Source organism: Mirounga leonina, unplaced genomic scaffold (genome assembly GCF_011800145.1).
Source record: "Mirounga leonina isolate KUSES-001 unplaced genomic scaffold, KU_Mleo_1.0 Mir_168, whole genome shotgun sequence".
Classification (NCBI taxonomy): domain Eukaryota; kingdom Metazoa; phylum Chordata; class Mammalia; order Carnivora; family Phocidae; genus Mirounga; species Mirounga leonina.
The window spans coordinates 59677210-59691467 of NW_023270426.1; the positions used below are offsets into that span (position 1 = coordinate 59677210).

The 14258-nt window shown below is 35.2% G+C and overlaps 1 protein-coding gene across 1 annotated transcript in view; it reads left to right on the forward strand.

Annotated features, from left to right (window-relative positions):
* The window catches only part of ADGRV1 (adhesion G protein-coupled receptor V1), a 556689-nt gene that overhangs the window by 165485 nt on the left and 376946 nt on the right, over positions 1 to 14258 (forward strand). Inside the window, exons 35-42 of the mRNA XM_035014847.1 lie at positions 1727 to 1857; positions 3106 to 3205; positions 4266 to 4445; positions 5210 to 5373; positions 9933 to 10026; positions 11927 to 12005; positions 12108 to 12246; positions 12900 to 13041. Coding sequence (XP_034870738.1) covers positions 1727 to 1857; positions 3106 to 3205; positions 4266 to 4445; positions 5210 to 5373; positions 9933 to 10026; positions 11927 to 12005; positions 12108 to 12246; positions 12900 to 13041 — 1029 coding nt within the window. The remainder of the gene's footprint in view (positions 1 to 1726; positions 1858 to 3105; positions 3206 to 4265; positions 4446 to 5209; positions 5374 to 9932; positions 10027 to 11926; positions 12006 to 12107; positions 12247 to 12899; positions 13042 to 14258) is intronic.

The window sequence follows — 14258 nt, forward strand, 5'->3', positions numbered from 1 at the left end:
TGTGTTTCTTGCAATATTTTCTTGCAGGTTACTTGCATGGTAACTTGTTACATTTTTAAAGATGATATTGACTTTGAGGTATTAGACTTTGAGGATTTTACATGTAGTAAGTTTGTAGGAGGATTTTACTTTTTTTCTCTCCTTAGCATTTCATTTTTATTTTCACCTTTTAATTGTATATTATTCCCAAATCTCCATGTACAATCTTGCAACCATTTTTTATTATTATGGTTATAGGTTCCCCTTCAACATGGATCTTTACTGACCTATGATTTGTTTTCTTGCCACTTGCGTTCATAATGCATTTTTAGCACTTGATCAAACTTCTGTAATTTTCTTCTTGAAGTATTACTAAGTTTTGTGACTTAAAAAAATTTGAAAAACCATGACTCTTTAAACCTTTTTAAACCTCTGTCACCAGACCACACTGTAGGTGAAAGTGCTTAAATCCCCCAAGGCTCTCTTTATGTCTCTCAGGAATAAACTCTTTGTTTAATACAAAGCTGCCCTATGAGAAATTCTGCAAGGTGTACAATAGAGGAACTCTAGGATTTCATAGTCGTGCCTCTATTTGTTCATATGAATTATACAAGTAACACAAATTTTGGCAATTATGGCTGATTGTACAGGCTTTTAGTCACCCTGGGACAATCTGATTTCTAACTAGCAGTCCCTATATGGTAAAAAAAAAAAAAAAAAAAAAAAAAAAATCCAAGACATAGTCTACTACTGTAATGGCAATTAATTTTTTTTGTAATGAAACACTTAAAAAAAATGTATACATTGAAGTGTCTGAGGAAATGTTATTTAAAAGTCTTTCTGATGCTTTGCCTTCTTATGTTTTCCACTCCCAAAATAATTCATTGCACTAAAGTTAACGTGTGCTAAAATTTAGTATGAAAATTTTAGTGTGTTGGCACTACTTGGCATCGTGTAAGACTTTTGAATTGAGCGTATTTTCAGCAAGCTACGTGGCCATCAGCAATACTCCCTAGGAACTTACTTTCCACTTTCAGCGGTTTAAAAGAAATGATTGTCATGATTTTCTTCAATTTTACAAAGTATTATGTGAGGAGAAAAACCAGGAATGAAAAGTATAAAGTGTCTAAAATACCTCAATTACCCAGGAAGGAAAACTGTAACTTTGGTGAAGTTACAGAGGCTCATGTACAAATTTGACAACTTTCCTTTGTATTTCTTTTTATAAAACAAAATCATTGATGGTATATGTAAGTTACAATTTAAAGAAATGTGATTTTCAGGTATTTGCAAGCATTTTTATGCATGCATTGTGTAAAATCACATTGCATATCAGTGTAAGGAATTTGTGTCCTTTTGAGAAGTGAAAGAAGAATTTACTTGTGTTATTACTAGTTTTGACCATAAGGACTTTATAATTTTCTTTAATTTACAGAACATTTATGTTCTGATGCATGTTTTGGAGTGTATAAAAGTTTGTGTTTCCCATTTTAGCATGTGCTTTTGGTAAATTTTACATATTGAACTTCCTGAAGTTCTACTAAATGAAAGTATTTAAAAGTGGGATCCCTGTGTTAATAAACAATAAGCATGTATAAAGCTTCTGGAAAGTCCAAAACAGAACAGCCTTGTAATGTTCTTGGAAAAGGTGCTGTAATAGTTGCATGTTTGGGATTTGGGTTTTGTTGAATTCAAATGTTGTTTATTTTCCATTAAACATTTATCAATCTGTACATTTCATTTGCAGGAGAAATTTTGCAATTCCATGTGGTAAGAACACCCCCTGGTCGAGGAAATGTTTCTGTTAGCTGGAAAATTATTGGGCAAAATCTAGAACTCAATTTTGCTAACTCTACTGGACAACTCTTTTTTCCTGAGGTAATACCACAAAGAAAAGATTTAACACACATATGTAGAGAAGACAGTATATTTTGAAGAAAATGGGAAAACTCTGTGTAAAACAACATTTAACAGAGAGTGATGGGAGAGCTTGCTTAGAAAGCTAGAGGAAGAACATTACTCAGAGAAGTTCTAAGACTTAAAAAGTGGGGTTTTTTTTTCTTATGTACATGGCAGATCTCCTTGAAGGAAACAGCAAATGTCAACTTTGTATTTGAGCCAAGTTCTCTTGCTCCTCTCCTGGCCTCCCATTTTTGGTGTCCACTGTGTCGTTCCAAACATGATGGGTAGTGCTTGTCCTTCTCTCTTAACTCCTCACTGTCTTGAAACTTTACATGCAAGAGGATAGCAAATACAGCTCTAAAAACAAATATCTTTTTATGTCCTGTTCACACTATATTTTTGAGGTGCCATTTAGAAGCTCTTTCTGATAGTTTGAAAGAAGGCAATTGGTGGGAAATAACTTAATAAAAGCATTTCTTGGGTAGGAAATCAGCACCATTTAATCCATCTTCATCCCCTTTCCACACTCACTCAATATGAATTCTTGTTTGATAATGCATTCCATATTCTTTTTCCTTCTCATTTCCACTCCCTTAATATTAAGCTAACCCCCATGACTTTCTGCCTTGAGTAACTACACGGCCTCCTCATACCTGCTTTTCTGCAACACGGCCTTCTTTTTCACCACTGCCGTAGAAATCCCCCCAATGTATTGCCTTGTCTTAAATTTTCAGTAGTGCTACATCGTATATTGGATAAGATCTACATTCATTAGCTCAGCATTCAAGATCCTCCACAATTAGCCCCTGTCTACTTTATGCCTAGTTTCCCATGAGTCAGTGGTTTGTTTTTTTTTTTTAAAGATTTTATTTATTCATTTGAGACACAGAGATACAGAGAGAGAGAGAGAGAGAGAAAGCACGAGCAGGGAGAGAGGCAGAGGGAGAAGGAGAAGCAGGCTCCTCGCTGAGCCAGGAGCCCAATGTGGGGCTTGATCCCAGGACCCCGGGATCATGACCTGAGCTGAAGGCAGACGCTTGACCATCTGAGCCACCCAGGCGCCCGAGTCAGTGGTTTTTATTTTTTATTTTTTATTTTTTAAGCCACAGGATGCTTGCTTAAATGTAAATGTATTTGGATGCACAATTTATAAATCTAATAAAAGCAGGAAGTATTTCGTATTCGGTGACAATAGAAGGATGAATTTCTTTCTGTTTCTCATAGGGGTCATTGAATAAGACAGTATTTGTGCATTTGTTGGATGATAACATTCCTGAGGAGAAGGAAGTATACCAAGTCATTCTGTATGATGTCAGGACACAAGGTAATTCAAAATTCAATTTATATTTTTTTCTAGTGTATTATTCTTTTTGGAAAAAAATAATTCTTGCCATCTCTATATTTAACAACTAGATGCATACTAATTAAAAAGTATTACTGGGGCGCCTGGGTGGCTCAGTTGGTTAAGCGACTGCCTTCGGCTCAGGTCATGATCCTGGAGTCCCGGGATCGAGTCCCGCATCGGGCTCCCTGCTCGGCGGGGAGTCTGCTTCTCCCTCTGACCCTCCCCCCTCTCGTGCTCTATCTCATTCTCTCTCTCTCAAATAAATAAATAAAATCTTTAAAAAAAAATAAAAAAAATAAAAAGTATTACTTTACTTTTTTTTTTAAAGATTTTATTTATTTATTTGACAGAGAGAGACAAAGTGAGAGAGGGAACACAAGCAGGGGGAGTGGGAGAGGGAGAAGCAGGCTTCCCGCAGAGCAGGGAGCCCGATGCGGGGCTCGATCCCAGGACCCCGGGATCATGACCTGAGCCGAAGGCAGACGCTTAACTACTGAGCCACCCAGCACCCCTACTTTACTTTTTTTAAAGTGTAACTTTAAATATTGTCTGTCCCATAAAAATGTTAGATCTAAAAATAATCAGCTCCAAATGGGAACACTTCTCTTTGTGGACTCAGGAAAAACCTTTAAAAATTTTAATATTTTCTTATGGAATAAAATACATTTCCAAGGGAGGAATTTTTCTGTGATTAATTTATATTAGCAGACTAATTTGGATTTGGACCATTTATATAGATAATTCAAATCTAATCACTTTGAGCAAATTATCTGGGTATTTTCTTCAGTGTCTCCTCAATGTCTACAATTCAGAAGACCATTATAGTAAATAATAAAGATAATATGTCAAGTGAAAAATTTTATAATTTACTATCTAGAAAAAGAAAACTAATATGTAGGTTCTGTTTGTCAACCTGAAGATTTCTGTTAGAGTGAATGAAATAGAACACTGTATGGGTACTTCAGTATGTTTCAGAGAGTGGATCTAGAAGTTAATGCCAAATCGCTGTTAGATTTCTTGTGATCCCTGGTGTTTTTAGGAGTCCCACCAGCAGGAATTGCTCTGCTTGATGCTCAAGGATATGCAGCTGTCCTGACTGTGGAAGCCAGTGATGAGCCACATGGAGTTTTAAGTTTTGCTCTTTCATCAAGATTTGTTTTGCTGCAAGAGGCCAACATAACAATTCAGCTTTTCATCAACAGAGAATTCGGATCTCTAGGTTTGTGTTACTCTAGAGTGAATGGGGTTTCTAGGCAGGTTCTTTTTTAATATTCTACTTGTGTGAATGAAAGCCATTGCTAACACAAATCAGAGACAGGAAAAGAAATTTAATATTTGTTAATTCAGAACAGGACTTTATAACTTCTTTATTTTTGAAGTTTATTTATTTATTTATTTTAGTAATCTCCACCCAGTGTGAGGCTCAGACCCACAATCCCGAGATCAAGAGTCCCAAGCTCTTCTGATAGAGCCAGCCAGGTGCCCCTAACTTCTTTATTTCTGAAAGATTGAAGTAATTATCCCCACAGAAATGCTGTGTAACAATCATAAAGTTTCAGCAGTGTATAATAGGCTGGCTCTGGGTCTGCTACCATATGTTGGGTTTGGCCAAGGGTGGCCCTACTCCAGATGTCTCTCATTCTTCTCCTGGGATCATTGGAGGCCAAAGAAAGTGAGCAAAAGCATGCCAGGCCTCTTGAGGTCTAGGCTTAAAACTAACACATAATCACTTTTACTCTGTACTCACAGCCAAAACAAGTCACAGCCACACTCCAAGTCGAGAGGCAGTGCATATACCTTGCCCAGAGTGGGACATCACTGAGCCACTACATGGTAAAGGCCAAGGATATAGGAAGAAGTAAGGAATTGGGGCCAACAGTACAAAGCTACTGCAGGAGTTAGGAAAGTAAAAAGGCTAATGCTGTGATAATCATTTTAAAAGTTTAAATAATTATAAAATCTTTTATCATCCAATTCAATTAGGAGCCATTAATGTTACATATAGCACAGTTCCTGGAATGCTGAGTCTACAGAACCAAACAGAAGGAAACCTAGCTGAGCCAGGTGTTGACTTTGTCTCGGTAGTTGGGTTTCTGATTTTAGAAGAAGGGGAAACAGCAGCCGCCATCAACATTACTATACTTGAGGTAAAACTCTTTATTTTGCTATTATTATATTAAACCTGAATAGCCACAAAGAAGGTAGAAATTGATGGAATATTCTGGTGCCTTTAAATCAGCTTATTTCTTTTGGTGATTTTTTTTAAAACCACACAGGGGTTTCTGTTCTTGTCTGAATAGGCTGGTCTGCTGTTGTGTATTTTATTATAGAAACAATGGAATATTACTCAGCCATCAGAAAGGATGAATACCCAACTTTTACATCAACATGGATGGGACTGGAGGAAATTATGCTAAGTGAAATAAGTCAAGCAGAGAAAGTCAATTATCATATGGTTTCACTTATTTGTGGAACATAAGGAATAGCATGGAGGACATTAGGAGAAAGAAGGGAAAAATGAAGGGAAGGAAATCAGAGGGAGAGATGAACCATGAGCAACTATGGACTCTGAGAAACAAACAGGGTTTTAGAGGGGAGGTAGGGGGATGGGTTAGCCTGGTGATGGGTATTAAGGAGGGCACGGACTATGTGGAGCACTGGGTGTTATACGAAAACAGTGGATCATGGATCACAACATCAAAAACCAATGATGTATTGTATGGTGACTAACATAACATACTAAAATTAAAAAAAAAAGAAACATCTTATGATAAAGAGAATTTCCTTAGGGCAGTCCCCTTTAAGATAGGCATTGGCCTGAGAGATTCCGGGGGAGCATTTTGATTATTCCAAAGGATTCATTGGGCCAGCAAATCCATGTAGGTCAGCATTTTAGTTGTTAGGACTGGTTAAATTAGAGACAGTGAGAAACTCACTAGAGGCAGTTGGCATAAAATGTGATTACGGCCAAACTTAAAGTTATCATTGGTGGCTGAAATTGCATTTTAAATGATTTTTCATATTGTGAAACCTCATGCTGTTTCAGGACTCAGTGTTTCTGCTACCTGAATACGTTTCCAAGAGGTTTATGAAAATGGTATGTATAGAGAGGGTAGGAAATGGTGTATGTGGTGGGTGGGAGGGAAGAGAATAAATATTGCTTTAGAAAAATGGTCAATTACTGTGTATTTGGGGGGTTCTATTTTTGAAAAGCTTTTATTTTCTCAGAGGCTTTTTACTTTTACAAAATTATAAGTAGTGCAAACCATCCACCATATTAGTAACTCTTATTTTTTTGATTACCATTGCATGATGACCTAATACAATGGTATGAGAACTCCAGAGCCTGTAAGAGGTAATATTTAGCATATGACATAGAACACACGATTTGATAAATAAAACTTTAAACCAAGTCTTCTTTCAAATATATGATCTATTAATATACCTGAATGAAATAAATGCATTATTACTTAGATATGATAGTTTTTAAAACAGAAACTATGTAGCCAACCCTTCTTTTCTTTCCAGAGTCTAGTTTTATGAACACAGGGTTTCCACTTTCCCTTTTTTTCTCCTTAGGTCTTTGTAGCCTTTTCTGTTCCTTGAGTAGCATGAGATTAAGAGACTGCAGGCCTATATATACAGAAATCAGCGAGGCCTGGGTTGGCGGCAGGGGAGGGGGGGCGGTGGTCAGTGATAGGGGGGTTGTTGCATGAGAGTGAGGAGCAGTGGGGATGGGTGGGGGACTGTCCCTTTTACATCCCTGATTCTGTAACTTCCTTTGGTGTATATATTATAGAAGATAGTTTAGAGACTGTTTCCTATTTTTTCACGTGGAAATAAATCTCCATTAAATAAAATGAATAAAGGGGCACCTGGGTGGCTCAGTCGGTTAAGCATCTGCCTTCGGCTCAGGTCATGATCTCAGGGTCTTGGGATCGAGCCCTGAGTCGGGCTCCCTGCTTGGCGGGAAGCCTGCTTCTCCCTCTCCCACTCCCCCTCCTTGTTCTCTCTCTCTCTCTCTCTTTCAAATAAAGAAATAAAATCTTTAAAAAATAAAATAAAATAAAATGAATAAAATAAAATGTATGTACTGATATTATACACACATGCATATACACACACACACACAGACATTGGGTTTTTATGTAAATATTGTTGGCTGTCTGGTCACAGTTGACATGGGTTTTGCTAGTCCTCAAGTTTTGAACACCTGCCTTATTTTCAGTGCTGTTATGGGCCCTAGTGATTAATAGTAATTGTGTATTAAAATTAACCATCACAAATAGCTATCACTTTTTTAAAAAGATTTTATTTATTTATTTGAGAGAGAGAATGAGAGAGAGAGAGAGAGAGAACAATCAGGGGGAAGGGCAGAGGGAGAGGGATAAGCAACTTCCCCTGCTGAGCGGGAGGCCTGCCACAGGGCTCTATCCCAGGACGCTGAGATCATGACCAAGCTGAAGGCAGACGCTCCACCAACTGAGCCACCCAGGTGCCCCTAGCTATCCTTTTTAAGGACTCTTTCTAGGCCAGGTGCTGCATACTTATTATTTTTAATCATTATTATAATTCCCAAAGTAGCTATTATTTCCTCCATTATAAAGATGGGGGAAGTGAGGCCTTTAAGTTGAAGTAACTCACTTAAAGTTACAAAATTTGGTGTTAGGTCTTCTTGACTGCAAAGCCTGTATTTTTTTCATGGTATTCTATTCCACATTCCAATCACTGGATAGTAAGGTAATTTAAAATCTTTTGCTCCCTTTATATTTAAAATAGATTAGTATGTTTATGTGATTGGTTTATATACTGTGTTAGTCTAGGAAAAAATGATATATTAGCAGTTTTATGTGGTTCAACCTAATAACTTATCATACAGCCAGGTATAAGTTTATACTTTTAATGTCAGATTTATTGAAGTATAATTAACAAATACTGCATGGTGTCACTTGTATGTAGAATCTAAAAAATACATAAAATGGTAAGATATTTAAAATGTATATTGTGGTGGCGATTTGATATATGTATACATTGTGAAAGGGATTCCCCCTGTCTGTTTAATTGACACATTCATCACCTCACATATGTATCTTTTTGTGTGTGTGAAAATATTTAAGTTCTATTCTCCTAGCAAATTTCAATTATATAATACAGTGCTGTCAACTCTTGTCACTATGTTTTACATGAGATCCTCAGACCTTATTTATCTTATAGCTGAATTTGCACTCTTTTACCAACCCTTCCTTGTTCCCCCTCCCCCCAGTCCCTGGCCCTGGCAACCAGTTTTCTACTCTGTTTCTATGAGTTTTAACTAACTTACTTTTCTTTCTTTCTTTCTTTCTTTCTTTCTTTCTTTCTTTCTTTCTTTCTTTCTTTCTTTCTTTCTTTCTTTCTTTCTTTCTTTCTTTCTTTCTCTTTCTTTCTTTCTTTCTTTCTTTCTTTCTTTCTTTCTTTCTTTCTTTCTTTCTTTCTTTCTTTCTTTTTCTCTTTCTTTCTTTCTTTTTCACACTCCACTGATAGTGCATGATACCATGCAGTATTTGTCTTTCTCTCTCTGACTTATTTCACTTAGTATAATGTCCTCTAAGTTGATCCATGTTGTTGCAAATGGCAGGATTTCCAATTTCCATGTGGCTGCATAATATTCCATTGTGTTTATATATACCACATCTTCATCTATTCACTCATTGATGGGCACTTAAGTTGTTTCCATATCTTGGCTATTGTGAATAATTCCGCAAATATGGTGTGGGATTGCTGGATTATATGGTAGTTCTGTTTTTAATTTTTGGAGGAACCTCCATATTGTTTTGCATAGTGACTGCACCAGTTTGCCTTCCCACCAACAGTGCACGAATGTTCCCTTTTCTCCACATTCTCACCAATACTTATCTCTTGTCTTTTTGATAATAGTCATTCTGACAGGTGTGAGGTGATGTCTCATTCGGGTTTTGATTTGCATTTCCCTGATGATCAGTGATGTTGAGGACTTTTCATGTAGGTATTGGCCACTTGTATACATCTTCCTTGGAAAAATGTCTATTCAGTTCTTTGTACATTTTTAAATCAGATTATTTGTGGTGCTTTCTTTTTTTTTTTTCTGCAGAGTTGTATGAGTTCTTTATGTATTTTAAACATTAACGCTTTATCAGATATGTCATTTGCAAATACTTTATTCCATTCCATTGGTTGCCTTTTCATTTTGTTGATGTTTTCCTTTGCAGAAGCTTTTTAGTTTGATATAGTCCCACTTGTTTATTTTTGCCTTTTTTTTAAAGATTTTTATTTTTTTATTTGAGGGAGAGAGAGAATGATAGAGAGAGAACACGAGAGGGGAGAGGGTCAGAGGGAGAAGCAGACTCCCCACTGAGCAGGAAGCCTGATGCGGGACTCAATCCCGGGACTCCAGGATTATGACCTGAGCTGAAGGCAGTTGCTTAACGAACCGAGCCACCCAGGCGTTCCAAAACTATTTTTGCTTTTGTTGCTTTTGCTTTTGGTGTCAAATCTGAAAAAAAAAAAAATCATAGCCAAGACATGTTTATTTTTAAAATTTTAAATCTTTTTATTCTAGGTTTACATTTTTATACTTGCTATATACTATTTAAGCATATATATTTATCAGATAATTTTAAAAAACTGCTTGTGAGAGGTCATTACTTTGAGAGCATAACAATAGGAGATTTAATGGATATAATTTTTGCAGGATGACATACCAGAGCTAGAAGAATATTTCCTTGTGAATTTAACTTACGTTGACCTTATCATGGCTCCTTTAACTTCATTTCCTCCTAGACTAGGTATGATATTTGTTTGTTTGTTTTTGTTTATTCACTTAAAACAAATTAAAGTTATTTATTTTTTAATCAAAAGTGATAACTGTAATACTTGTTAATCTCACTATAGAAGAAAATTTGGTGAGCTTTTAGATTTATTTTAATTTAGACACTATCATCTATGGCAGTTTTATATATTGTAGATTATAAACACATTTAAGAATTATTTATTGTATGATGCTTTTTAAATTTTACAACTATTTATAACCAAATTTGTAATCTTCAAAATAGAATTAGTTCTTAGGGAGGCATTTTTCCTTTTAAAGTTTCATTTGCTGTTTTCATTAGACCTCCAAACTATCAGATGATTTTATTTTCCTTTAGGTTAAGCAGAACTTTTGTTTGTTGTGTTCTCTGCTTCTTTTTTGACCTTTTACCTCTTTCTTTTCATGCTTTAGAAAAGACTCAGTTAATTCATTACAGACTGAAAGGTAAAACTTGAACCTCAGTATAAATTTATGTAGATTAAAAAGATGTATTCTTATTTTAAAACGCAAACTCTTTTTGCAGTTTAGATATTTAATATTGGGGATTTTATGTGAAATTTGTAGGTATGATAGCCCAGGAAGTGGTGGTGATGAATAGCACTGTGGTAGCCTCTTCCCCATACCTTGGTTCGAAGGTGGTCTGGACAGGGCGGGAAATTAGTCTGGGTTAAGGGAGGAGAAGCATGGCCAAGAGGAGTGAGCTAAGGAGTAGGGGTTCCTCATTCACTTTTGAGGCTCAGTTGGACAACTTTGAAAATAATGGAAGGGAATAATCAGTTTTTAACATATTATTATTCGAAAAGTTTCTGGTTTTTTGCAAAAGAAATATATGACTCCTGGGACTAGGCTGTTGATATCAGGCATTTATTACAAGATATTTATGCCAAGAAAGCTAACAGATACTTCATATTTCTTTAAACTCATATTAGAGGTAATTTAAATAGTTTAACTTTTGTTTAGTGCTTTCTAATGCCCTTGTTTCAAGTGCTTTATATGTTAGTACCATCATTCCTTCTACTTTTGCATTTTACAGATGAGGGAGCTGAGGCTTCGAGAAGCTTAATTACATGCCCAGAGTCACACAGCTAGGAGATGCTGGAGCTGGGCTTGTGCTTTGTAGCCTCTAGTCTGATGGGCAAAGATTTTGATTTTGTATTCTTTTTTTTTTTTTTTTTTGACAATGCTGACTTCACTCAGAGAATTACACTCTCCCTATCCTTTCCCTGCCTAGGCAGCTGCCATAAGTATCCTAAGAGTAAGGTAGAGCATCTGGATTTTAAAAGGGAAAGGACAAAAATATTAAAAAACTAAACAGGAACAGGGTTGGTTAATATTTCAAGACTGAATAATGAATGTTGGTAACATACTGAACTTGGTAGACAGAGTACAAGATAAAAAGGGTTAAGAGAAATTTACTTCAGTCTCAAGCTCTGTCCCCCTTAACCTTTTCCCCATCTTTCCTTCCTGTCTCAACTTGTATCCCTGTCTCTCCCTGCATCTCCTTCTTAGACCTGTATTTTTCTCTGCAGCACTTTCTGCTTGTCTCTTCCCATTTCTTTCTCTTTTCTTGCTTTCTACTCCTTCCAGTGGTCTGTTTTCCTTTCCTCTTTCTATTAAAATTATAGAAGTAAAGCCATAATCTCAGGTGCTTATTTTATACTGTTCTCAGTTCATTAGATTTCTATAAGTCAGTACTCTTGTTAGCAAAAAGTTTCCTTAATCAAGTATTATAAACATTTATATCTTTACTTTCTTAAACATCTTTTGAGTAATGTTGACAATATCTCTATATTAGAAATTATGTAATCTCTATGTCAAGTAATTCTCTTCTTAATCATTTTTTTTAATTTAAAAATATACTTCTGTGTTTTTTTCAGATTTGGAGGGCTTGACTGCACAAATTATTATTGATGCCAATGATGGTGCTCGAGGCATAATTGAATGGCAACATAGCATGTAAGACCAAGGCTGTGTGAGAGTCCTTTTCTGAGTTTCAGATTCTTTATCTACTGAATAAAAGCTTATAAGGAAAAAACTAATGTATTCTGTTTATTTTAGGTTCGAAGTCAATGAAACCGAAGGAAGTTTAACATTGGTAGCCCAGAGGAGCAAAGGGACTCTTGGCCGCGTTTTCTTGTTTGTGTATGCCCAGAATTTGGAAGCACAGCTGGGGCTGGATTACAGCTTCACCCCAATGGTGAAATCCTTGAGAATTATAGTGATTTGGGTCTTGTATAAGTAAATTAATCTTAAAGTAATAAACTATTATATATTCCATAATAAATTAGGGCAGAAGACTTCTACATTGTGGAATAGCTTCCTTCACTATTTTAGTAAAATATGTAAATTGAATTTTTAGTTCTAAAGATTATTCTGTATTTTATTTCATTCATCATTTTGTTTTAATATTTGATACTATTTTATTCACTACCTTATTGCAATACTTGATAATGGAGAACACAAGTTATTGTGTCAAAGAATTTTTGTCATTATATTTATATCAGAGTGTTCCGGAGTGTTTCTTGTCCTTCTTGAAAATTTTAAGTCTTTTATTTCTTTGTTTTAATTTACTGAAACATCATTAGTGTTTTCAAATGCTTTTTGTCTCTTGATGCCTTTTATTCCTTAGTCAAATGTTTAGTTTCTTCTCTTCTCCACAGATTTTACTTTTTAAACTTAATGTTGTCAATTTAAATAAAAAGAGATCAAAAATAAGGGGAAAATCCCTTATTTTTATTAAAATAGCTTAATTTCACATTGCCAGCCATATTGTATTTCTTGCCAAATATTCTATAAAAACTCAACAGTGTATTTAAATATAATACTGTCTACTTTTACTTTCTTGACCAGATTCTTCATTTTGTTGATGGAGAAAGATATAAAAATATTGACATCATGATTCTTGATGATGACATTTCAGAAGGAGATGAAACATTTCAGCTGACTTTAACAAATCCTTCTCCTGGACTCGAGCTGGGAGAAAAAACAACAGGTATTTGATAATTTCTTACACAGTTCACTCTCACTCATGCAGTTTTCCTGATATGGAGGCAGATGTAAAGGGATTAGAGAGTCTTGATGGCCTTCTGTGCTTAGAATTAAAAATATTTTAAGCTAGACATTTTGGAATTCCTGTGTCAGCATAATAATGCTTCCAGTCTGTGGTTTTGTGTGTGTGTATGTGTGTGTGTGTGTGTGTGTATAAAACAAAAAAGTAGGTTGGTAGAAAGGATAATATTAAATCATTTCTGCAGCTATTATAGGTTTTATTTAATTTTTAAATGACTGTTTTTCATTTGGAATTTGATTTCTGCTCTGGTTTCCTATTTAACAATAGAGGGATTAACAAGGCTTTAATGTAATCTCATTGCTATAGTATTTCCACATAGAGTTGAAGTATATTGATACCTAAGACATTATGAGAGCCATAATTCTTTGGTTGGAACAGTTGGACCTTGTTATGGAAACTCATCCTAGTTTACTGCTTGTTAAATATCATACTGACTGCTTAGAAAAGGTTAAAAAAAGAGAGGAGACTTCATGGAAATCCAAAACTACAGGATTGGAAGGGCTCTTTAAAAGTTACTTAATTTAGTTCCTGTGGTGATACATAAATCAGGTGGATTTAAGAAGACCAGGGGTTGACTGACTCTTCAACCTCTTATTTTAGCTAGTGGCTGATAGTTCTTCGGGATTCCCTTAATCTAATTAACCTTTGTATTCCTAAATTATTGGCCTTTATGTGAAAAAAATCTGTAATAGTAAAAAACATTGTAGTTTATAATAAAAAAAAATGAAACAACCTTGAATAACCCAAAAACTAGTTTTCATTTTTATTGCCATATTAATGAAACAAATTGATATTTCTAAGTCTTTAGAATTTTTCTTGAGTCTGCGGCCATTGTTTCAAATTCGAAGAGTATGTGCTTTGACAGTGGGTTTTAACTTTAAACTATGCCCCATTAATCAGCCTTCAGACTATTTCCAAACTTCCATAAAGTTTCAGTAAATATTCTTATATGTAAATCTTTGTATATGTTAGTAATCAAGATCATCTGTTGAGTAAGAGCTTATATTTTGAATTCTTACAATAGTTTAATAATTTTTTTCTCCTGGTTTTCTAAGAAGACAGTCATGTTGTCTAGAAAATAGTGTTATTTCGGACTCTTTCTTTTCAATGCTCTTGTACCTGTTACCTGGTTTATAGCT